Source organism: Megalops cyprinoides, chromosome 9, assembly GCF_013368585.1.
Source record: "Megalops cyprinoides isolate fMegCyp1 chromosome 9, fMegCyp1.pri, whole genome shotgun sequence".
NCBI lineage: Eukaryota > Metazoa > Chordata > Actinopteri > Elopiformes > Megalopidae > Megalops > Megalops cyprinoides.
In genome coordinates, this window is record NC_050591.1 from 29,517,274 (window position 1) to 29,539,971 (window position 22,698).

General features: G+C 45.5%; 1 protein-coding gene across 1 annotated transcript in view; it reads left to right on the plus strand.

Moving 5' to 3' along the window:
- The window catches only part of LOC118783080 (FRAS1-related extracellular matrix protein 2-like), a 65,033-nt gene extending 43,508 nt beyond the window's left edge, over nt 1–21,525 (plus strand). Inside the window, exons 7-24 of the mRNA XM_036536761.1 lie at nt 5,018–5,167; nt 6,646–6,855; nt 7,143–7,340; nt 8,004–8,168; nt 8,385–8,567; nt 9,790–9,920; nt 10,794–10,949; nt 11,604–11,907; nt 12,547–12,678; nt 13,230–13,561; nt 17,313–17,505; nt 18,441–18,545; nt 18,671–18,798; nt 19,088–19,222; nt 19,341–19,467; nt 19,567–19,754; nt 20,154–20,300; nt 20,409–21,525. Coding sequence (XP_036392654.1) covers nt 5,018–5,167; nt 6,646–6,855; nt 7,143–7,340; nt 8,004–8,168; nt 8,385–8,567; nt 9,790–9,920; nt 10,794–10,949; nt 11,604–11,907; nt 12,547–12,678; nt 13,230–13,561; nt 17,313–17,505; nt 18,441–18,545; nt 18,671–18,798; nt 19,088–19,222; nt 19,341–19,467; nt 19,567–19,754; nt 20,154–20,300; nt 20,409–20,912 — 3,488 coding nt within the window. The 3' untranslated portion in view covers nt 20,913–21,525. The remainder of the gene's footprint in view (nt 1–5,017; nt 5,168–6,645; nt 6,856–7,142; nt 7,341–8,003; nt 8,169–8,384; nt 8,568–9,789; nt 9,921–10,793; nt 10,950–11,603; nt 11,908–12,546; nt 12,679–13,229; nt 13,562–17,312; nt 17,506–18,440; nt 18,546–18,670; nt 18,799–19,087; nt 19,223–19,340; nt 19,468–19,566; nt 19,755–20,153; nt 20,301–20,408) is intronic.
- Nucleotides 21,526–22,698: the final 1,173 nt, after the last annotated feature.

Consider the following 22,698-nt stretch of genomic DNA (forward strand, 5'->3'; position numbering starts at 1 on the left):
GCGCTTCTCTACGGGCTCTGGAAAGAAGAATGCAATGCTGCTTTCTTCCCTCCACGCGTGACAAAGATACCCCCTGACCACAGGCAGCAGGACTAGGAGTGGAGTGTGGGAGGGTGATTTTGGGGGTAGTTTTGTTCAGCACCTGTCCCTGCCAGTGAGGGGGTTCTCGCCGCCCTTCCCTGGGGTGGGCTGGAGTTTCAGCAGCTGTGCCCCATTCAGGTCAGCCCCTGAGCGGACACACATGCACACACTCGTCCAATCCATCAGGGCTGCAGAGAGCAAGGAGCTGCTGCCCCCTGTTGAATTCTCCCACTGCCGTGGTGAGCTTACAGAGCTGTTCTCTTAGGACAGCGGTTCCAGCCTCACTGTCAGAGACCACTATGAGTAACATGCTGTTGCTGCAGTGCTCTAATTAACCGTATAAGAAATAGCCCTCCGATGAAGTGAAATTGGTGTGAACTTTCAGTGAACGCGAAAAGGCTATAGCCGAGCCCACAGCAGAGGACTTAATTCCGTCACTCATCACTAACGCCATCCCCCCACCCCCACATGAATGTGCAACATGTGCATTTACCGTACAGCTTCCAGTGATGACTCTGTAAGAGCGTGTCGCTTCATGCTGATTTAATTGCTATGTAATGTACACTAAATCCGGGAAAGAGGCGCACTGCAGAGTCTCTAGGGCATGAACACGCACGCACTGCTAGATCAGACCCTCGCAATTAACCACCTTGTGTCTCTCGCTTGTAAATTTTTGTGCCCCGTGTTAGAGGTATCATTACGACCCAGTCTGAAACCAGGACAGGCCGGGCTCAGTATCCGGGGATCACGATGACTCAGTTTGGGGGGGGGGTTCCGGAACCCTGTCATTATCCGTGTCCCAAAGGAGCATGAGCAGATGTGGGGTGGAGAGGCTGCCAATTTCCCCTCAAACAAACGAGAGGCTTGCTCTCTGCTCGCGGTACTCTCTGGCTGCGCGGCTCTTTGGGATTCTTTAGCCCTGACAGGTGTGCCTGTTCCTGCATCCCAGGAGGGGAAGATGCAGCCGAATCCCTGACTCAGTATAAGATAGTCAGCACGGAGGAGCATGCAGGGTGTATTTTTCAGTTACTCCTGTGATGTTTGCTCCGAAGTTGCGCACAGTATATCTCTCCAGGCACTGCGTCTGAATCACACGTTCTGTTCTCTACTTATTCCGTTAGTGGATCTTACCAGCCTCATACAAGACAATGTAGAAACCCTGAAAAAAGGGAAAGATCTGCACACCCAATCAAAACTCTGCACCAGTGCAAAGAAGACAGACAGTACTAATAGAAATGAATGATATTTCTACGCTCATGTAGCCTTAATTTAGCATTTAATAAGCCAAGCTTTCAGCTACGTTCATCTTCATAATGGGATTTGCGCACAGTGAAGAAAACCACATTGTGTGGAGGTTTCATTAATTTGTATTAATGCAAGGAAGCTAGAAGGGAATGAATAGATCCAGAAGACCAGACGGCGCAGCACACCCACAGTGATCCATATTCCAGCCTACGCTCTGCTGTTGGAGAGCCACCACAGGCACTGTAGAAGCTTAATTAAATGGCCTTTTTGAGTACAACATGCCCTGTGGGGAAGCCTCTGCTCTCAGCGATGCTCTCCGCGGACCCCTTTTTACCATCGCAAATGCTGCCGCCGCCTCATGATTGGTTTGTTTTCTAATAGTTTCCAAAAAGCACTTAGAGCCGATGGGGGAAGAAGCAGAGTGCGGAGAGCTCGGACGACCCGAAGTTCGGTGCTTTTAATCTGTGCTGGTGGGAGACCGCTATTGGCAAAGCACCAACTGTTTGACTACTCGCTGCGTTCCCTAATATCGGCTCCAGATGCTGAGAACATGGCCAAAAGGCAGCGTTAGCCAAGCGCAGGTTCATAGAGACCTGGGTTTGGGGAATTGTGTTTCACCGTGAGAAACTTGGGTTCCAGCAAATCGTGAATATAAATATAATTTCACTTTTATTATGTGCATTTGATGTCACAGTTTAATGGCATCGAGCTAATAACCTTTAATTTATTCCTTCAATAGTTTAATATGAAGAGTAAATCAAGTGTAGATCCACGCTGAATTAAGGCAATAATTATAACCTGCCCCGGGCATTATTAGCTTCAGTATCCTTCCATACACCATTCTCTAATGCAGTTTTTCCACACAACAATTTTTAATTTAGAGAAGCAAATATCCTTGCCTCAAAGATTATGAAATAATGTGCATGGATGACCTTATTCTCATGATGCTGTTTGGATTGACTAAAGGCAAAATTGAGGATCAGAGATATCTTTCATTTCAAGACAAGCATGTAGAGGTGTTTTTACACCTACTATCTTTTAGCACAGCATTGGGAGGGGGAGGGGTTAGAGTTTGGACATAGATGGGTTTAGACTCTGCACCGAAACTTTATGCAGAATCGAAGAGTGAAACTTGTGAAGAAAAAAGGGGTTTTGAGAAAAGAAAAGATATTTCATGTGAGAAAAATTGGTAACAATATTGAAATGTAAACAAGCCTGCAGCAGTCTAATGAGAGCCAGGCCTTTGAAGGCAGGCTTCCGTTTGACAGAATTTTATACAGAGCGACTCTGAAAATACAGCCTGTCTCCGCGAACCAACTCGTAAGACAAGTGCGGGAGTGAAAGTGGTTTTCTCAGGGGAAGCAGGAGACAGCTACTCTTCCCTCTGTCAGTCTGTCATCATGTAAGGAGGCGTGCTATCTGCAGAGCAGAGGAAGCGATGGAGGAGAATGAAGTTCAGATCCATCTGTGACCTCATTAGCCGGCGCCCCTCTCAGACCGAAACCAATTAGCTGTGGGGACCGCTGCACGAGCAGGTTGATCGTGACAACGCAGAGGGCAGCACATAGAGACACGCTCCAGTGCGTTTCTCCTCTCCAGCTTTCCTTACGTGCCTCGCGGGACACGCTTTGTGTCATTAAGAATGCCATACCTCTGCACCCCGTGAACCAGCCCTCTGGGGAAGCCAAGAGTGTCAGGCACAGGTGAACCCGTACCTGGGATGGCTTCCACACAGGTAACGTGATATGGGTGGGGCTGCTAAGAAAGGGGGTAGGTGGGCTGTTCTGGAGCCAGCGGTTTACCTTTCAGCTAATGGGCCGTGGCCCTTTGAAGCCTGCTGTTTGTCTGCTTAACAAACGAACCTTATCTGATTACCACGATGCCGCGAAAGAACCCAGGCCCCCGCGCCGCCAACCCCAGGCTATTGGGGTCCGATTACCGCCAAAGCACGCACCATGGTCTCACTGCGCCCTGGGGTGTTTGGTTTGTCTGCCGGGACAGACGCCGGCAGCTTGACGGTGTAGACATGGTGCACACTCCTCATTAAAACGTCACACCTGCACAGATTATGGAGAAAAATGTGTTTGCCCCACTGTGATTCTCACGCGGGCCTCTTGCCTGATTGGTGCTTCAAGGGCATTTTCGTGTCTTGTTTGTCTGTGACCCACGCATCTCGGGTGTTTTCTGCAGAGTATTTTTATCCTGGAGTCTGATGTTACATGCAGATGTTTTAAGATCTGGATGAATTATTTGAAGTACACAGTCAGGTCAAGATGAGTGAGGTCTTAGAGAGGTATGAAAAGTAGTACAAACAGATCTAAACATTATAGCTTTGTGTTAGCCATTCCCAAAGTGCTATGGTAAGGACAGCTGACAGCCCTTTTACTGATAACACTTTTAAATGGCTTGCTCTCTTTTAAAATTGGGTCCCTAAAACATGTCATACCAAGTTGTAAAATTACAGATTCTTCAATCCAAATGTTTCCATTTGTATGATATAGACATCACACAATGTAATTATTTGTCTGAACTGTTTAGGTCTCTGGAGTCTCTTTCATTTTAGAATGTAATACAGCAAGTTCTTTGTTTAAGTGACCCATCTATGGAACACTTGCAGTACCTCAGCCACACACTGATGTAGGTGATTATATAAACACAAGCGGAATATGAGCTATGGTGTTCATTGTCACAGGAATACAATACAGCCTTGTTGGCAGGTGGAGCCATCACCTTGAGTCTTCACTACAGAAGTCCTTCCCCGCAGTGACCATGGTATCTTGTCAAGTCAAACTGTCATTTCTTTGACAGATCAGTGAAGCCAGGATAGAAGATGTCACAAGGTGTACAGTATCACCGTTTGAAGTGCCTGTGGACTGTGGTTACTCTGATTTGGCAGAGGCATTAGCTCTGTTTATTTTTTCTAGAGCTCTACAGTTCTTCCTGTACAGGATGTGAGAAGTACTGCATTAGGATTACCTCACTTAGCAATACCTGCCACTGACCCAAGAGGAGTTGTCCTGCCCTGGCATCCTACCATAGTGTAGCTCAGCACTTCATAGTAGTTCTTGTGTAACCATGGCAATCGCATTAGGCCTTAACAAAAGTGAGTGCTTAGGAGAAGCCATGTCAGAATTATGAGACCCAGCTTCTCAAGACAGCAAGTCTTGGAGCTGAGGAGTTATTTCATAGCGGGGCACACATCAGCAGGCTGTGGGTTACAATAGCTTTTTAGTGGAGGTGGGCATATTTGATGATGTTTAAGTCGAGGGTGAATGGGAGTGCATGAGTGCCTGGGTGGGTAAATCAGTTCATCTTTTTTAAAGAGCACTTGGCAGATCTACACACTGCACCAGACCTCCCACTCAGGTGGAGAGGACTGTATCTGCTCCCTCTTTATGATTATTGCCTCCTATCACCACTAAAATGGCTGAGAAACTATAAAAGCATATAATTGTTGAGAGGGTTTAGGAAGGCTTTTTAAGCAGCAATTAACATTGCTACAGTGTTCGCTACGAGCTAGTTCGCTAGTACACACGTACACTCGTACGCTCGTGATTGCGGGTAATTGCAGCCATAATCAGCTATTTTAACACAAATTGTTTGACTCAAAGATAAAGTGCTCCGGGTTTCTGTGGGGAAACACTTTACTACCCTTTACAACAGACCCCTCCATCTCTCTGCCTTTCCTCAGCGCCTGTCTTCTACTTCGGCGACACGGAGTACCACGTGGACGAGAGCGACGGCTTCGTGGAGGTGCGGGTGTGGAGGACGGGAACCGACCTCTCCAAAACCGCCACGGTCACGGTGCGGTCCCGCAAGACGGACCCTGTGTCAGCCGAAGGTGGGTGTCACTCGAACAGTAAGGTCTCTTACAGTGCATGGGCACCCAGGTGTTCTTTAGTATTAGAACACACACAGCGATGCTCAGATATGAAATTGCAAGCTAAATGCAAGTCAAATCTTCACAAAGCCGCCACGCCCATGAAGAGTGATGAGGTTCAATAATAATTTTCTGCAGTTTTTGTAAATGGATAAAAAAAGAGATTAGTTTTTCGATATGATTTTAAGTATTCATTGCATCAGCTTTGTTTCTGTGTGAAAATGTTTATGGATTGTGGGCATGAATTATATATGGCATGAATGCGGAGGAGTGTATGGGAGTAGTCTTTCTTATGCAGAACTGGGTCAAGTTTTTATTTTTATAGGTAAGGTAATCTCCAGCTGTCAGAATCGCACACTCCTAAATTATTAAAGGGTATTTAAATCATACTGTATTCTCTCAGGCATAGAGATTAACTGTGTGTTTTCACAAGATTCTATATGACAGTGTTTATTAAACTAATCTCAGCCATGTTTTTGCGGGCTTGTGGGTAAGGCTGTGTAGGCTTAGAGAAGGAGAGAAACAGACCAGCCTGAAAGGGGCGAGAACGCAGAGAGCAGCAGTTTCAGTGGTTGTCAGGGGAAAGGTTTGCTTTTGTTGGGAAGACTGAAAACAGGAGAAACGCGCGGGCCGTGTTTTGCAGGGGGGAACGTGGGCCGGACGGAGGAATGCAAACACGGTGGAGCGACAGCGGGTTTGACGTGGCCCGGGGCGGTGGATAGGTGCGGGGTGGTGTGATCTGCGCGGACGGGGGGCTCGTTTCAAGTGAGGGCAGAGCCCAAGGAATGCAGCGCTTTAATTTCGCGCTGGGGCTCAAACGCACCCCTCTGCCTAAGGGAATAAGCTACGCGGCGAGCCTGGAGTCTGTCTCCACGTCCATCCCCACCTCCTCCCGTATCTCCTGCCGTCAGCGGTCTTTATACCCCCCTCTCCCACCTTTCTGCAGGCGCTCTCTTTTCTCTCCTCTTTCAAAATATTGTTTCTGCGTTATCTAATCTCTGCCGGCCTCGGTGGACGTGAAGCTCCGAACCGGCGCACATTACTGGGTCATATGCGCATGGGAAAAAGAGGAAGGCTCAAGGGTATGCCATCAACGCCTGGGCCCTTCAAAGCCAGGCAACTGTATACCCTGATCATGCCTTTAAAGATACCCAAGGCCCAGCAATGAAGCCTTAATCCTGTGACAAATTCCAAGTAGTCCGCACTGTCTTGGTGAGAATGCAAAGTTCATTCCACAAGTACGGTTCTGATCTTTGCTTTCTTTTTTTTTTTTTTTTTTACAAAAAGCTCATTTCGTATTGATGGAACAGTAATGACTATTCTAGCAAGCAGTGGGGCAGGACTGATTTAAAAGTGAAGCTGAGAGAAGACCACACGTGCTTAGTTTGAAACACGATGTCCGTGACTGACTCATATTCCTCTGTGCCCCTGTGCTCCAGCTGGGGTGGACTATGTTGGAATCAGCAGAAACCTGGATTTCGCCCCCGGGGTGAACATGCAGACCTTCCGCGTGACCATCCTGGACGACCTGGGGCTGCCCGTCCTCGAGGGACCGGAGAGGTTTGAGCTGGTCCTCCGCATGCCCATGAATGCCATCCTGGGAGAGCCGGACAAGGCCACCATTTTCATCAATGACTCCTTCTCAGACCGTGAGTAGGCCTCAGCATCCTTTTACTTCTAAAGAATGAGTAGTAGCAGCTCTTATTACTACATACTATTACTGTATATTATTATTATATTAGCACAGTATTTCCAAATTCATGAGCATGCCTTCTATGTAGAGTATACGTTCAAAATAAATCATTAGATGCATTAGATACATTTCACTCTTTGGAAATAGAGGGTGAACAGTGGTACTAGAATCCTGTCTTCTAATACTATTGTTAAGTTGTAAAGTTGATTGACATTTTCATTGACCTTTTTCCCCCTTCATTAGTTCCCAAGGTCCAGTTCCGGGATGCTATGTACATGGCCAATGAGAATGAGGGTCAGGTGTCAGCCATGGTGTACCGCAGCGGTGACATCAGCTACAAGTCCACGGTCCGCTGCTATACCCGGCAGGGCTCTGCACAGGTCATGATGGACTTCAACGAGCGGCCCAACACAGACGCCTCCATCATCACCTTTCTGCCAGGTACAGAGCTGCTGGAGGGCTGGGGGGGGGGGGGGGGGGTACTGGGGGTGCAGGGGCGTCTTAGTTCATGTCACTTGCTTTCATGGACATCACTGGATTATGTGTACCATTCCAAAATATATTATAGTGCCCCCTTTGAACTCCCAGCATCTGCTGCTTACTATTTAGAGACTCTCTGCTATGCTGTGAATAATGACAACTACAGCAATGTTTAATTACACATTTCAGTTGATAAGCTTGCTCTAAAGTCTCTTTGTGCTAAAATAAATGAAGCTAAGTGGGAGTGGGAATGGTATCAGTCACCACTCCTCACTGCGCAAGATACTTACAGACATCAAATGATTATCTGTGTGAAGTGGTTAGTTAGATGCATTGAGGTAATGTGACCTCCGCTCTTCATCTCACAAAGAAAGACAGATTGAGATTGCACAGAAAAAGCAGCTTGTTATTACCGCTTGTCTCTTTTATCAGCTGTTTTGGACCCGGTGCAGACAGTTTTTGTACGCTTTGAGGTTCTGGGTTTATTTGTTTTCATGTTTCGTGCGCTGCTAGAATATTCATTTGGCTGCAAAGTGACGGGATATTTGCAAACAAATGCAGCCTAAAAGTTTGAAGGGATGGGATCGGTACACAGCGCCTCATGGCCGCCCTCTCTCTGCTCAGGGGAGGTGGAGAAGCCGTGCATCCTGACACTTGTGGACGACTCTATCCACGAGGAGGACGAGGAGCTGAGGCTGGTGCTGGGGAGCCCCAAGAGCGAGTCTCCGTTCGGCGCGTCCATCGGGGCCCAGAACGAGACGCTCGTTAAGATAAAAGACGACTCAGACAGTAAGGGCCCTCGCTGGCGTTAACAAGCTAACAGACTTCTGTTCTCGTTCCGCAGCATTGCCTCGGGTGCGAAAACCCAGGGAGAGGCCGCTATCAAAGCCTTGTGCTGTGCTCTGTCCTTTTACTGATAACAGCTACCCGCTGATTAATAAAAGTTAGAGCTATTCTGGATGCAGTGCCCTGAATCTCTGAACCCCCCTGTCCGTGTTTTCCCAGAGGCTATCATCAAGTTCGGGGAGACGAAGTTCAGCGTGAGTGAGCCGAAGGAGGCGGGGCAGGTGTCGGTGGTGAGAATCCCGGTGCTCAGGGTGGGGGACACGTCCAAGGTGTCCGTCGTCCGTGTCCACACCAAGGATGGATCCGCCAACTCGGGGGAGGACTACCACCCTGTATCCGAGGGTGAGCGGGCATTCACTGCAAGCAGAAACCGGCTTCATTTTTAAAGCCACAAACATAGCAGATTTATCCTATCTGGAACTGCGGTAGTGGGTTGAAACAATCAGTGCATATTTGAATATAATTAAACAATGCAGCAAGAGTGCATTGTCAGTCAAAATGTGAGTAGGTATTAAGCCACAATTCAAACATTTTCTTGCCTGGAAGAATAGAAAATAATTATGCAAAATAAGTGGGTAGAGATGAACATGTGAACTTGTTCTGGAATGCAGAAACCGCAAATAGAAATAAAATGAATAAAAGCAAACTACCCTGAAACAGAATCTCTTTACAGTCCACGCAGACAAATCTTCTCAGTTTTTTTGTAAGAGAAGATCTCCTTACCACCTACAAAGCCATTGCATTACTAATTTTTATGCAGTAGTAAGGACTTTCAGCAAGATGCATAGCAACATCTCTCCAGTGGTTTGTGCATAGAGAAAGCATGCTAAATTCCTTTCCTACATTTCAAGCGTACATTGCTTCAGGTTCTATAGAACATGTACACACTATATTGCTTTGAAACATTTTTTGAAAAGCATTCCAGGTTATGTAATGAAAAAGAAATCCTTTGGAATTCACTGGCATCCTGAAAAGAGTATTCCATGGTTCGAATGTGTTTGAGTAAGAAGGCACAGATTCTTGTGATTGATGGGAGGTGTTTTACTGTATCATTTTCACGGTTTACAATATGTGCCCAAAGACAATTTATTTTGATAGATAGCCCTGGAAGTGTATGTTAATGGGTATAGATTATACCAACAAGTACAGATGTTCATTACTGAATCATTTCTTGAATTGCCACTAAAATGAAAATGCCCTTATGAACAGATGGTGTAACAAAATAGCAGCATTCTTTACATATCTCACAACAGACACTGAATGTCCAATAGTGAGTCATTTGATGAATTTCAATATAAAGGAGAATGCCTTTACCAACTCGCTCTTATAAACAGGTGCATTTATGAAGTATATTTTCTAAAGGAAAGGTAGCAAAAGGCTGGCCAGTGGCAGCGACAGCACTGTCTGAAACATCCAGAAATGTTTTCACCAGACCCATTTCAAATAAGTCTGGCCTTGATCTTTCACTGTGGAATTTTTTTTACAGCCCATCAAATCTAATAACTAGGGCTGTTTGGTTTGAGTCACTTGTGTTAAAGTCAAAAAACCTCTGTCCCCTCGCCAGACATTCAGTTCCGGGAGGGTGAAACTCAGCACTTTGTGGAGGTGGAGATCCTGTTCGACGGCATTCGAGAGATGAGGGAGGCCTTCACCGTGCACCTGAAGCCAGACGAGAACATGGTGGCCGAGACCCAGGTCGGGAAATGAATCAGGCTCACGCTTTCCCATTTAACCCTAGTTATTAATGTTATCAACACCTCGAGCAGCTTAATCTTAGTCTTATTTTAATAGATAAAACACCACCACCATCGAAAAATTTTGGTTGAACATTTCAAATATGCACTTCAAATTTGGATTCCAGTATTCTCAGAAAGTCCTGCATTCAATATGAACGCTGCTGGTGTGTTTGTATGGGCATGCAGATACAGTATTCTGCACAGCCCAGGGTAGCAGACAACAAGCTCTGTGGAACCTGAATGTGGTCCTTGCGGTTACTGTAGTACAAAACTGCATGCACATTGCTTTTATGAACAATCAATGTGTATTTGTAAAATGAATACTGACCCATCTTAGTTAATAGTTATTATTAATAAGCACAGAAAAATCAGCCCCACAAAAAAAGCCACAAATAACTGAAAAATGCAAGCTCGAGCCAGATAAACAATTATTATTTGTAGCTGAGGCTTGCATGAGAATGAATTGCAGGATATGCTTGGTAAAATAATGCATTTTATTTCCTTCTACTTACCCAGCCTCAGTGCCTTAGATAATTTATCACATCAACGCTCTGATGCCTCTAGTGGTTAAGCTTGTTTATACCTTCTTTGTCACATCTGCTCCAAGATTAGCTTCTAGTGAAAGAATTAAACTTTTTTTTTCCCCTGCCAAATCTTTCTTTTTTAAAGAAAGATTTAAACAACAGAATACAAACCTAAGATGTGTTTTTTTCTGTTGTGTTAACTGAAAAGCATGTGAAATCATAGCTGATAAAAATAACAAGCTTTGATTTATATTATAATATATGACTTATTTCCTCATAACGGCCCATACTCCTGTGTTACCTGACAGATGAGTAAAGCCATCATCTACATCGAGGAAACCAACAGCATGGCGGACGTCACCTTTCCCTCCGTGCCCCAGGTGGTGTCACTGCTTCAGTATGATGACACGGGCAGGACCAAGGACACACCCCCTGCAGGCGGATATCCTGTCGTCTGTGTGACAGTATGCCAAGTTGTTCCTTTCTGCAGTGTTGCACAGAGGCAGAACAGGAGGGCACACAACTCCATAAGCAATTGTCCAAAGTGTAGGATTAAACAGGGGAGCTCATTGCTTTTTTGAATAATAACTTTGGCTGAATGGTGAATTGTGTAGAAGTTCAATCATATTATAAGATGCTAAAGAATAAAGAAATCATACACCAGTATCCCCATGGTTCTCATACCTATTTTACAAGAAGCCAGCCCTTCAGCCCTGCCCCCTAACACCTGCCACTTGTAGTATTTGCTGTGTATTTTACATGCAGTATTGCCATGTGTTTTGGATTCTGTGATCTAGCAACTGATATATGGTAGTATACCTGGCTTCCTTTGCCTAGTCAGGTTGCACAAGATAACTTAGGGAAGGGCTTTAATAGTGTTATGCTCACACACACTGGTCTGGGAGTGTTGTTAGCCTGGTCTGACACTGTTTATTCAACTTGAATGGATACACTTACGTTCTTTTTTGCTGGAAGTCACTCAGGATAAGAGCCTCTGCTAAATTATTGTAATGTAATGTAAATGTAATCTTTTACCAAGTCCCCTACAGCCATCATGTAGCGCCCACAGCATGTGTTTGTTTCTTAATGTATTATTGTCAAACTCTCCCTCCCGCTAGGCCTGCAACCCCAAGTACTCGGACTACGACAAAACGGGCTCCATCTGCTCCAGCGAGCACATCAACGACACGCTGACCCGGTACCGCTGGCTGGTCAGCGCCCCCACAGGCCTGGACGGCGTCACCAGCCCCATGCGGGAGGTGGACTTCAACACCTTCTTCACCTCCTCCAAGCTCATCACCCTGGACTCCATCTACTTCCAGGCCGGCTCGCGCGTCCAGTGCGCCGCCCGCGCCGTCAACTCCAACGGGGACGAGGGCCTGGAGCTCAGTAGCCCTATCGTGTCCATCAGCATGGAGGAGGGTGAGAGCCGAAACTCTACCCCTCACCCCCCCACCCCCCAACTCCACACCGAAAATGCACTCTAGGGGTTAAGTAGTTATACGTTGCATACTTCAGTGTGACTGACCCCTTTTTCAAGTGGCAGAAAGTTAAATTGTAGGCACTGACGAGCCCTTTTTCCCCCAGCTGCAGTGGTAAACAGCACTATCAATGTGTTAATCACTGACAAATCTCTTTCTGAGTGACTACAAGAAGTCATACACACCATCTGCCTATGATAATACATTGACTGACCATCTACAGAAAGTTATACTGTAGGCACCTGTGTAAAATCTTCTCACCAGCCGCAGGTATAGATACAGAACATCCATGACCAAGTTACAGATTGATCTCTTTCTCACTAATTTCTGGAGGTTATAGATACTGTTCCTGCCTAAGATACTGCAAGATCACTCCCTCAATAGCTGCTAGAACTCGTAGATACTTTCAGTGATCAAATGCTGAACCTGACAGTATTTTGTTAATCCATTGGTGCAACTATATTCTGAATCTACTGTTTTTAAACTATAAGATCTAAGGCTTTGAATTCAGATTGAAAGTTACGAATCATGGTGATTTGTTGTGGTTATTGATCGTGGTGATGTTTGTGTGTCCTGCCAGGCATGTGCCAGCCTCGTAAAGTGGGCACGGTGGGCGCCGAGCCCTTCTCCGCCAAGCTGCGCTACACAGGACCAGAGGATCCAGACCACCCCAACCTTATCAAGCTGATTATCACAATGCCGCACATGGACGGTGAGAGGTCCTGTGGGGGTGCTCTGAATAATCTGTCTGCTCTGCTGTAGGGAAGAGCCCCCAGCACCTCTACACATGATAACATTCAACATGCTGTTGTGCGCTGTTGGGTCCTTTATCGTGATCTGTTTAAACATTTTAAAGCCAAAAGCCTATCTGATTCCATGGCTTATGATTGTTCATGCATCGACCCTAGAGTGAAAAGCAGTGCAGCTTTGTCTGTGTAGATCTGTTTTGAATTAAGCTATAGTAAGACAGAGAAGAGTCTCCTCTTCCCTTTATCTCTCTCAAAATGACCCCCAATCTGTCTCTACTCTCACTTTCTCACTAATCCCCAGTCAGACACTTCTTTCTCCCATGGTGTCTCTCAGTAACCCCACTCTGACTCCTCTCTCTCACAACCCCTACTCTGACTCCTCTCTCACTAACCTCCACTCTTGACTCCTCTCTCTCAGTACCCCCACTTTGACTCCTCTCTCACTAGCCCCCCACTCTGATTCTCCTCCCTTATTAACTCTCACTCTGACTCTTGCCTCTCTCTGTACTCTCAGGGATGTTGCCTGTCGTGTCCACTCGGCCTCTGTCCAACTTCGAGCTCACACTGAGCCCCGACGGGACCCGGGTGGGCAACCACCGCTGCTCGAACCTGCTGGACTTCAACGAAGTGAAGACCCGCTACGGCTTCCTGACCGACGCCACCAAGAACCCGGAGGTGATCGGCGAGACTGCGCCCTACCAGTACAACACCCCCTTGAGGAGCTCCAGCACACTGCGCTTCTACAGGAACCTCAACCTGGAGGCCTGCCTGTGGGAGTTTGTCAGCTACTATGACATGTCTGAGCTGCTGACCGACTGCGGCGGCACCATTGGCACCGATGGGCAGGTGAGCGGTGCTGCCAACGCGGTCCTGGGCCAGGGGAATTTTGGCCTGCTTGAAAGAATTATTATCCTTTCTCCACTTGCTAGCAGCACAGAGAGAGCCGATGCAATGCTAATGGGGAGCTCCCTGCGGGACAGAGTCATAGTGACTCAGAAAAAGCCCCCTTCAGTGCCCCGATGGTATTTTTTAACTTGCAGGAAATCCACTTTGAGCCATAAGAGCCCGGCCGCAGAGACTCACGTTTAGGAAGTCTTCACTCCCTGACTTCCTCTCTCTTTCTCTCCCAGTGATCTTTCACACACACCAGAGTCGTTTACAGGCCGTTTAATAGCTTGCTCTTGACCGTCTGCTCAGTATGGCACACAGGCAGCAGACAGGCAGTAAAGCTTGGCCCCCCGCACTGTGGCATTGTTGTAACGCGCCTTGTGTTGACCTTCGGGTAATGACTAACCAAACGCTCAGCAAACACTGAGCGTCTGTGTTGTTTTATGGAAGCCAGCTTCTCCTCACGGAGACCTCCATTCACCTGCCGGGCTACACGGGGTCAGAAGTCAGGGCGGTGCTTATAAAGGGTGTCGAGTCTTATTTCGCTTTTGTTGCGGGGTTATACTGTAGGTGCCACCCTGCTCAGACAGGGGTTCCTCTTAAACTCCCCCCCTTTACCTCTCTGTAAACATGCCTGTGCACTCCCCTCATTGGCATTCACCATGGAAACTCTCTCCGTCAGTCTGCTCCCAGTTCATTAAAAGTGATTTGCGTCATAAAGACTACCCCGGGTCGCACGATCGGCATGTGATGTTAGCATGTTAGTTCCTTTTTAGTGGGTCATCTCACTGTAAATTGTCTGCCAAGGAGCCTCTCCTGACATACTTTGGTATGTCAGAGCAGAACTTTGGTTAAATATTTACTGCAAAACCCCTTAAGGCTATGGAGGAGGGGATGGGTGTACAGGAGTGCCTCTCAACCACTTCTTCAGCATGACCCTGTTTCGACACTGAAAGCGGTTTGTGACCCCAGAATAGCACAGACAAGATAATATGTGTGGTGATTGTAAATAAACCATTAAGAATGTTATTTAAAGAAATCCAGTCCCTTGAAAGCATTCAAATGCTTTTAACTTGCCAACAAATCTAATGAACTAACATTCGAAACAAATGTAGTGCTCTCTGAAAGTTATGACAACATTTTTGCAAATACTGTCTGATTTTGGGAACTCCTGGTGCGTAGATTGAAGGCATTTCTTTGTGTTGCAGGGTTTCCATTTTGCAGAATTAGGCTTAATTTTAATAATGCCTCTCCCTGATTGGAAGTACTTTTCTGGCTATAGTGCTCTGATTATAATTGGCTACGCAAATATAATTGAGAGGCAAGTTTGTATTTTTTAAGTAAAATAAATATTATCGTGAAGTATTTGAACATTTTTGTGCATTGTGTCTGAAGAAATTGTTCTGGCTTGCAGCCAGCTAAGGCAGACACTGTATTTAGTTTGCTGCTGACACACAGTGATCTCTTGTGGAAAGAGCCTAGAACTGCTACAAGTTTCATTTAACATTACATTAGCACTGTACTTCATATGTAATCGTGGAATTAACAGAAATTATGATCTCGTAATTATATATGTTTCTTTTTGTGTATCCTTATACGGGAATACAAATATCCTGTCCTAGCATTTCTGTCTGTGAAGATAGGAAAAAGACAGAAAAAGAGACAGGAAAAAAATGATCGCTTTGTATGTCTGAAGATTTAAAATTGTAGAATTATAGGTAAGGTTTCTCTCCCATTGTTAAAGCTCTGAAGTTTGATTCAAGCAATTTTGCCTTTTGCCAAGCATCTTGGCTTCTGTGAAAACAGAAAGTAATGCCCTAGAAAAACTATGCACTGGACAACACTATACGAAACCTCTGATACCTTCCAGTCAAAAATGCAAATCACAACAAACAGTGGTCAAAGTTTTCTGTCTTAATGTTTACCTTCCAAATGTAGTCATCCACTGACAGCCCAAAGAGTGTGCGTACAGTAATTACAAGGCATTTGTTTTGTAATCCTTGTTTTATAATATTGTTCTGGTAATCATAAAGTAAAAATCAACTTTAATGACAGGGAAGCCAGAAGCTGAACTCCAGAGATAGATGAACATTTACTGCAGGGGAGGCAGTGAAGTGTTTTGTTAATGGACACAGATCTTTCTGCAGTGACCGTGGGAAAAGTTAGCTAGGCGGATGGACAGATCATGCATTGTATACAGTCCAAAGCTTTACTTCGATATGACAGCAGAGAAAACAACTGACTTGGTACACAGTGTATCTTCATCAGGGGCTACAAGAATGTTTTGTTACCATAGCCATTGGCAAGATATTTACCACAGCGGGAAGTGCTCTGTTGTGTTCCTTTCTGTCCTTTATGCCCCTTTCAGTCTCACGCTGAGAGTCTGACGTACGATGGACCGTGTTCAAATGAGCCTGAGTCAGATCGCAAATGGGAACAGCGCAAAAAAAAAAAAAAAAAAGCGGCCACAGCACCACACCCGTTGAACCAGGCGAGACCCGCTTTTTAGCCCTGACATCGGTCGCTTTAAGCCCGATGTCACCGATTGTAATTAGTACGATGAAAAGGGGACGGGAAACTTAGCGCCTCATTTGCCGTTCACTTCATTGTTGCCGGGGGACAAAGACCAGTGCAGGCCGGTCCTCCGGGTTGACGCGGGGCTCGCGGGGCAGAAGCCTGGGGGGGACTCCTGTTGTGCCGAGGCCCCTTTTGTGTGGAGCTAGACGGCAGCGCAGGAATGTGGCCGGCCCCCGGCGCGCAGTGTCAGGGGGCTAGCAAATCATTTATGCCCTCGGTTATCTGCACCCGAAGGCAGAGCAGGTCTGTGCACGACCGCAGCGGCCGGCCGGCGCAGGCGGCAGATATTAACTCCAGAGGTCACGGCGTGGAGACGAGCGCCAGGGTACCCCACAAGTCCACCAATGGCCGGAGCTGTGACATCAGGCTTTTTCATCTCCTTCCGTCAGCAGTTTCAGTCAAAGATCTCGGAGGGGGGAAAAATGATGAAAAATGATGAATAATGTATTAGTGTAATGATTGTGGGAATCTTTTGTTTGAAATTACTGTTTTATATTCCAGTAGGCAAATGGAGCGTCCTGGGTTTTTTGATGTAGAGCGATTGATTGCCCACAGGCTGCTGAAATGAGAGTGGATGTAAAACAGAGGAGGAAGCTCTGAAAAATGTTAGGGTTTGCAATACATCCTGATTTGGGCTTTAGGCTGAAAGAAAATCACGCCCCTCTGGAAAGCTGCCAACGCAAATGCCAAAGCCAATGTAAACCCCCATGTCAAACAGATTTTGTACACGATCTTTTAGAAAATTTTCAAAGGATTGCTAAAATGTTTTAACAAATTTCCCATTTTACGTGGGACTTTTGCCAGCATGCAGTAACATCCTCATATGTCATGTATTATACTGTATAAGTCGAACATTAGCACTGAGAGACCTAAACATTACTTACGGCAGCTAGCATGAACTGACAGAAAGAGAGAAAATGACTCTAAAACTGGGACAGTTTGTTCATTGTAATAAGTAGTCACCAGTACCACATGTGAAATATGGCATTATGTTGCATGCATGAGTTGCCGGATTACATAATAATGTTTAATGAGAAGTGTTATACAATAACACAGAAGGACACAAAATGGATTTTCTCATGTCGAGAAAACTGCGAGGGGTCTGATGTCTTCTCTCCCAATTGGCCGGCAGGTGCTGAACCTGGTCCAGTCGTATGTGACGCTGCGGGTTCCCCTCCATGTGTCCTACGTGTTCCACTCCCCGGTGGGGGCAGGCGGCTGGCAGCACTTCGATCTGCAGTCCGAGCTGCGCCTCACTTTCGTGTACGACACTGCCATCTTGTGGAAGGACGGTGTCGGCAGTCCTCCAGAAGCAGAACTGCAAGGCAAGTCTGACAATTAAAAAAGTAGGGAAACACGTGCAATGGGAAATACAGGTTTTGTGATGACTGATAAAGGTTTATTCCTCAAGGAACATTCTGATGTCGAATCATTTTAGCTTGTATTGTGACCTTCCTGACCCCCCATAGCACATTGTATCACTCAAAATTTGTGCACCATAGTGGCAACATATGAGCTCAGAGTAGAGAAGACACAAGTCCCTTCCTTTAAACTGGTGTTGTTTTCATTTGTCAGCTAGATTAGCTATCAAACAATTCATTATTGGAAGAATCCATGCCACTGGAAAGCTAATTGAGCTAGCTAATTTCTCTTGATTGCATGGTAAGGAAGCATCCCTTTTCTTAACATCAGAACATTGTGTACCATTTCCATAGATCCACTGATTATTTGACCGTGTGGAAAGGTTTACACACTGTTCTTCATGTGTGCAGGGAGGGGCATGTGATGACATACATAGAAATTACTCTGTGTAGACTGCGCACAGTTTTAATGCAGACAAAAATGCATTGATTTTCTGAATGGAGTTTCTTTGCTAGGTTTTGCTCCACCTTGACTCATGCTTTTTTTTTTTACCTTTGTTAGAATTAATTTTTCTACCTGAGTTAAAATATAAGTCAAAGGATCTTCTTTGGGTGTAGAATTATTTATCTAATTGACACACTTGTTATTCAAGCAACAGCAACCAAAAAATGGTGAGAGGACTAATCAGGTAAGATCTATGTGGCCTCTATGTGGCAATCTATCAGGCAAAATGCCATAGGTGTGCTACCACATGGCCTAGCAGTACAGCTTCTCAAATATGGCATGAAGTGTTCCTCCTACTGTCTCAATTAGCAAGACCTTTTCCGGTCAAATCAATCAAATGAATATCATCCTCATAGTGGCTGTCTGTTGCTCATTTATCTCTTGTGTATGGCAGGTGCTCTGTACCCGACCAGCATGCGCATTAATGAGCAGGGCCGTCTGGTGGTCAACTTCCGCACCGAGGCCCGTTTCAGGGGTCTGTTTGTGACATCGCATTCCGGTGAGTTCACCAGTCCCTCTACTGTGCTGGCCTCAGCACCCCAAAGCAGTACCATACAATAAACCATTTCCTGCTGGCAGCCTCGCCCAGTCTGTAGTAGCATTTCATGTGTATTGTTATCCCAGCCTCCTCTCTGACCTCGATGATAATGTGCCCGGATCACCCGGGCCTGACCTTCAATCTGACCTTGGTGAGGAGCGAGCCCACCTACAACCAGCCCATGCAGCAGTGGACCTTCATCTCAGACTTTGCTGTAAGCTGCCCTACACTCTTGTACATATGTAACATAACTTTTCTTGCTTTTTTTCTACTTTAAAATACTATACCAAATTCCTTTTTCTCATTTCCAGTATTTGCAAAATCCTGTGCTTGTGGATGCACTTTTTCCTGAGTGAATAGTTATGTGATCCAACATTACTGCATTACATTAATGTACATTACTGTAATGTACCTGTTTCTCTGAGTGGTTTTGCAAATTGAACGGTATCTCCTATTACCTATGGAGGTCCCACTTTTGTTTCCCATCACGTTGCCCCCTGCAGGTGAGAGACTACTCGGGCACATACACAGTGAAGCTGATCCCCTGTACAGCTGCTCCCAGCCTGGAGTACACTCTCCCTGTTGTCTGCAACCCCAGGGAACCTGTTACCTTTGACTTGGACATCCGCTTCCAGCAGGTACTATCACAGTACTCAGGGCTTTAAAATGAAGTTATAACACCAGTCTCAGGCATTCCCCTCAGCTTTCAGTCAGTTGTAAACGGCCTAATTCATCTTTTTGTCTGTTGTTTTACAGGTAAGTGACCCAGTGGCTGCCGAATTCAGCCTGAACACCCAGATGCTCCTGCTGTCCAAGAAGACACTCTGGCTGTCTGACGGTTCCATGGGATTTGGGCAGGAGAGCGACACAGCTTTCTCAGAGGGTATTGGATCCAAAATATGTTTATGACCCATATTAACTACTTACAGTGTAGTAATCATTCACTGTGAGCATTGTAAATGGACACTTGTTCTCCGTGCAGGTGATATAATCTATGGTCGTGTGATGGTGGACCCAGTGCAGAACCTTGGCCACTCCTTCATCTGCAACATTGAGAAGGTCTTCCTATGCACCGGGGCTGACGGCTACGTCCCCAAATACAACCCCACCAACTTCGAATTCGGCTGTCTGGCCGATTCACCGTCCCTGCTGTACAGGTTCAAGATCATCGTAAGTACACTAGCATGGTTCTCAGTGCTGTGTCTTCATCTTAACTAAATTCTTCTCTGCATAGTTCATGCTGATTTGATTGCTCTTAAATTACATTACAGTCATTTTGCAGATGCTCTTACCTAGAGCCACTTACATACGTTACAGTTTTTACACATTTTCCATTTATACAGCTGAATAAATCCTTGCTTACATATTGAATGGGAACTTAATTCAGTCCTTTCAGTCACTTGCCTGCTCCCTGAATGGTTCTTACCATAACTTGCTGCACTGCTCTGCTCCATTTTGATTTGCACTTCAATCCTTGCTACCATATTGAATGAGAACCCCATTGAAAGCGAGCTCAGACTGTGTGCAGAACCTGTGCAGCACCATGCTTCCCCTTTTCATCCACCGCAGGACAAAGCTCAGCCTGAGACGCAGGGCAGGAATTTTGGGGATGTGGGCTTCAACGCTGTCCTGGCGGTGGATGACCCAGAGGCCTTGCCCCTAGTGAGGCAGCCGGGCTCGGACGGGTTCCGACTGGATTCCACAGCTTTGTTTCAGGTTGGTCGTGATCGGTTGCCTAGTATCCCTTGTCTCTGACGTACTGTAGCCTGCCGTGATTTCAGTCTCAGCTCTAGATACCACTCTCCTCTGCTCTGTCCCCTGCAGGTGTCAGCAGGGAGGGAATGGTACATCCACACCATCTACACCGTTCGCTCCAGGGATAACGCCAACAGGGGGATTGGGAAGAGGAGCCTGGAATACCATTCGCTGGTGCAGGGCAGCGGCTTGACTCTGCCAGGTGGGTCTCGCTCCAAGAGGTCGGCCGAAGAGGTGCCGGACATCGCCGAGGAGATCGGCGCCGAGAACAACCGGGGCACCAACATCCTGCACATCGCCCTGGACCGCAGCCACCGGCGGCAGAGCCCCGAGAGGGAGGTGTTCGCCGACGGCATCATCCCGCGCGAGCTCAACGACCGCGACGGCGACGACGGCGCTGTGATGATCGCGGCCATCCTGGTGGGGGTGCTGCTGACCGTCCTCATCGTCGTGGTGGTCGCCTTGCTCATGTGCGCCAAGAGGAAGGAGAAGAAGGAAGCCCCCAAGGTGTCGAGCAGCACTGAGCCGATGATGGCGCAAGGCTGCGGCGGCAACGACAGCTCAGAGGTCTGACAGCTGCAGACCCAGTGCCGTAAAACAGAGGTTCTGACATGAGGTTCGTTCAATTTGTAAGTGCCTCAGATCTGTACATCGGGACTGCTGGGGGGAGATTTAACAGAACACAAGAGGGCATTGGTTCCATCTTCAGGTCGCCAATTATCTGAAAACTCGTGCTACTTGGGAAAAAAAAAACTGGCACTTCAACTGTCACTGAAAAACAACAGAAGCTCAATCTCCCCGTCTATAGCAGGTCACCCTATTTGAACCTAGGCGCTTGATTTAAAATGGTTTGATGTTTGTCTTTCCAAAGGACTGTTTTAATTTATCCAAAGGTGCTAGAGATCCCCTCTTGTTTGGGTTGGGGATGTCTGAGATTAAGGATCAATGAGAAATGATTAGATGTACTGGGTCAATGGAAAGGATGGGATTTTTTACAGGCCATTTTGGTAGTGTCCATGTATTATTTATACTGCAAGAACTCACGGTTTTTTTTACTGTAAGTGCACTTCATAATGTTGTCAACCTTAGATATCAAGATTTCAAATTGTGCGTCCATGTAGGTTATTCATTTTCCGATTCCATTGCCTATTTCTCTTCACACTTTCAAACAATGCAGATTAAACTTAGCGAGATGTATTTGCTGTAAACAAACCTGGCTTTCAAAAGAACACTGAATGTTAATGAAATCCATGTTGTATTGTTGTAGCTGAAAGATTACTGATCATTGTATTGTGTATTTTTTTTTCTTTTGAATTTCTCACCTCACTGTCATGTACCAGTACCATGTGGGGTTACATTACTGTGGAACAAATATCATGTGGAACATCATATTTTTTTGTCACTGATCATGTAGTATTTCTGCATGTTTGCTGCTCTTTATTTATTTCCCACTTTTAATCTTTAAAATTTCTAAAATGTTTGTTAAAACAACTTTGGGATGTTTCTGGAAGAGAATGAGAGAAATCACGTTTTGTCAGTATTTTTGATGCTCAGCAAAACTTTCATCACGCATGAATGTTATGTTTAAAATTATTTCAATTTTAACCCCAACAGTTTGATTAAGTGGTGCTGTGGCCTAGTCTTTAAAAGTTTAAAAGCAATTTAATTAAAATAATTAAAACTTTAATAAAAAAAACTTTATTCAAACTTTATTAATAAACAATTTTATTAAAACTAATCTGATTATGAGCAGTATAGTGAACTGACCATCAGGACAGCTGGTCTGCCATAATGCAGTCACAGATATACTAGATACAGCTTCAGATTGTACTGCTAGGTACAAATATAATTTTTATAAGGTGAGGGGCATCTATGTACATTTTAGAAGAGTAATCAAGATGTTTGCTATCTTAGAGGACATGGACGGAACTCATGGCCAAGTCACTTCCATTACATGGCTGTGCTGTTGACATATTGCCATTTTATTTGTTTTTCAAAATTTTTAAATATTGTAATCTGTTAATTAAGGAAGAAATTAATTAGAATACATCGCACTTAGCAAAGTGATTGACAATAACTTCAAAGGGAATGGTACTGTTAGCCATGAGATACATTACAGCCCATCTATAAACCTATCAAATGAAGTAGATCATGACATTGCCCCCTAGCCTCAACTGACATTTTTCATTTCAAATAGCAAGCATTTTCCATACAGCATTTCAAAACTGATATTGTCTCCCTCATGTCATAATGATAATGACTAGATTAATTTCATTACCATTTACGGTTCCTAACATGTTAAATTAATTAGTACTGGGATTTCTTTTTTACATATACTTATCATTAGGAGTTTTTTTTT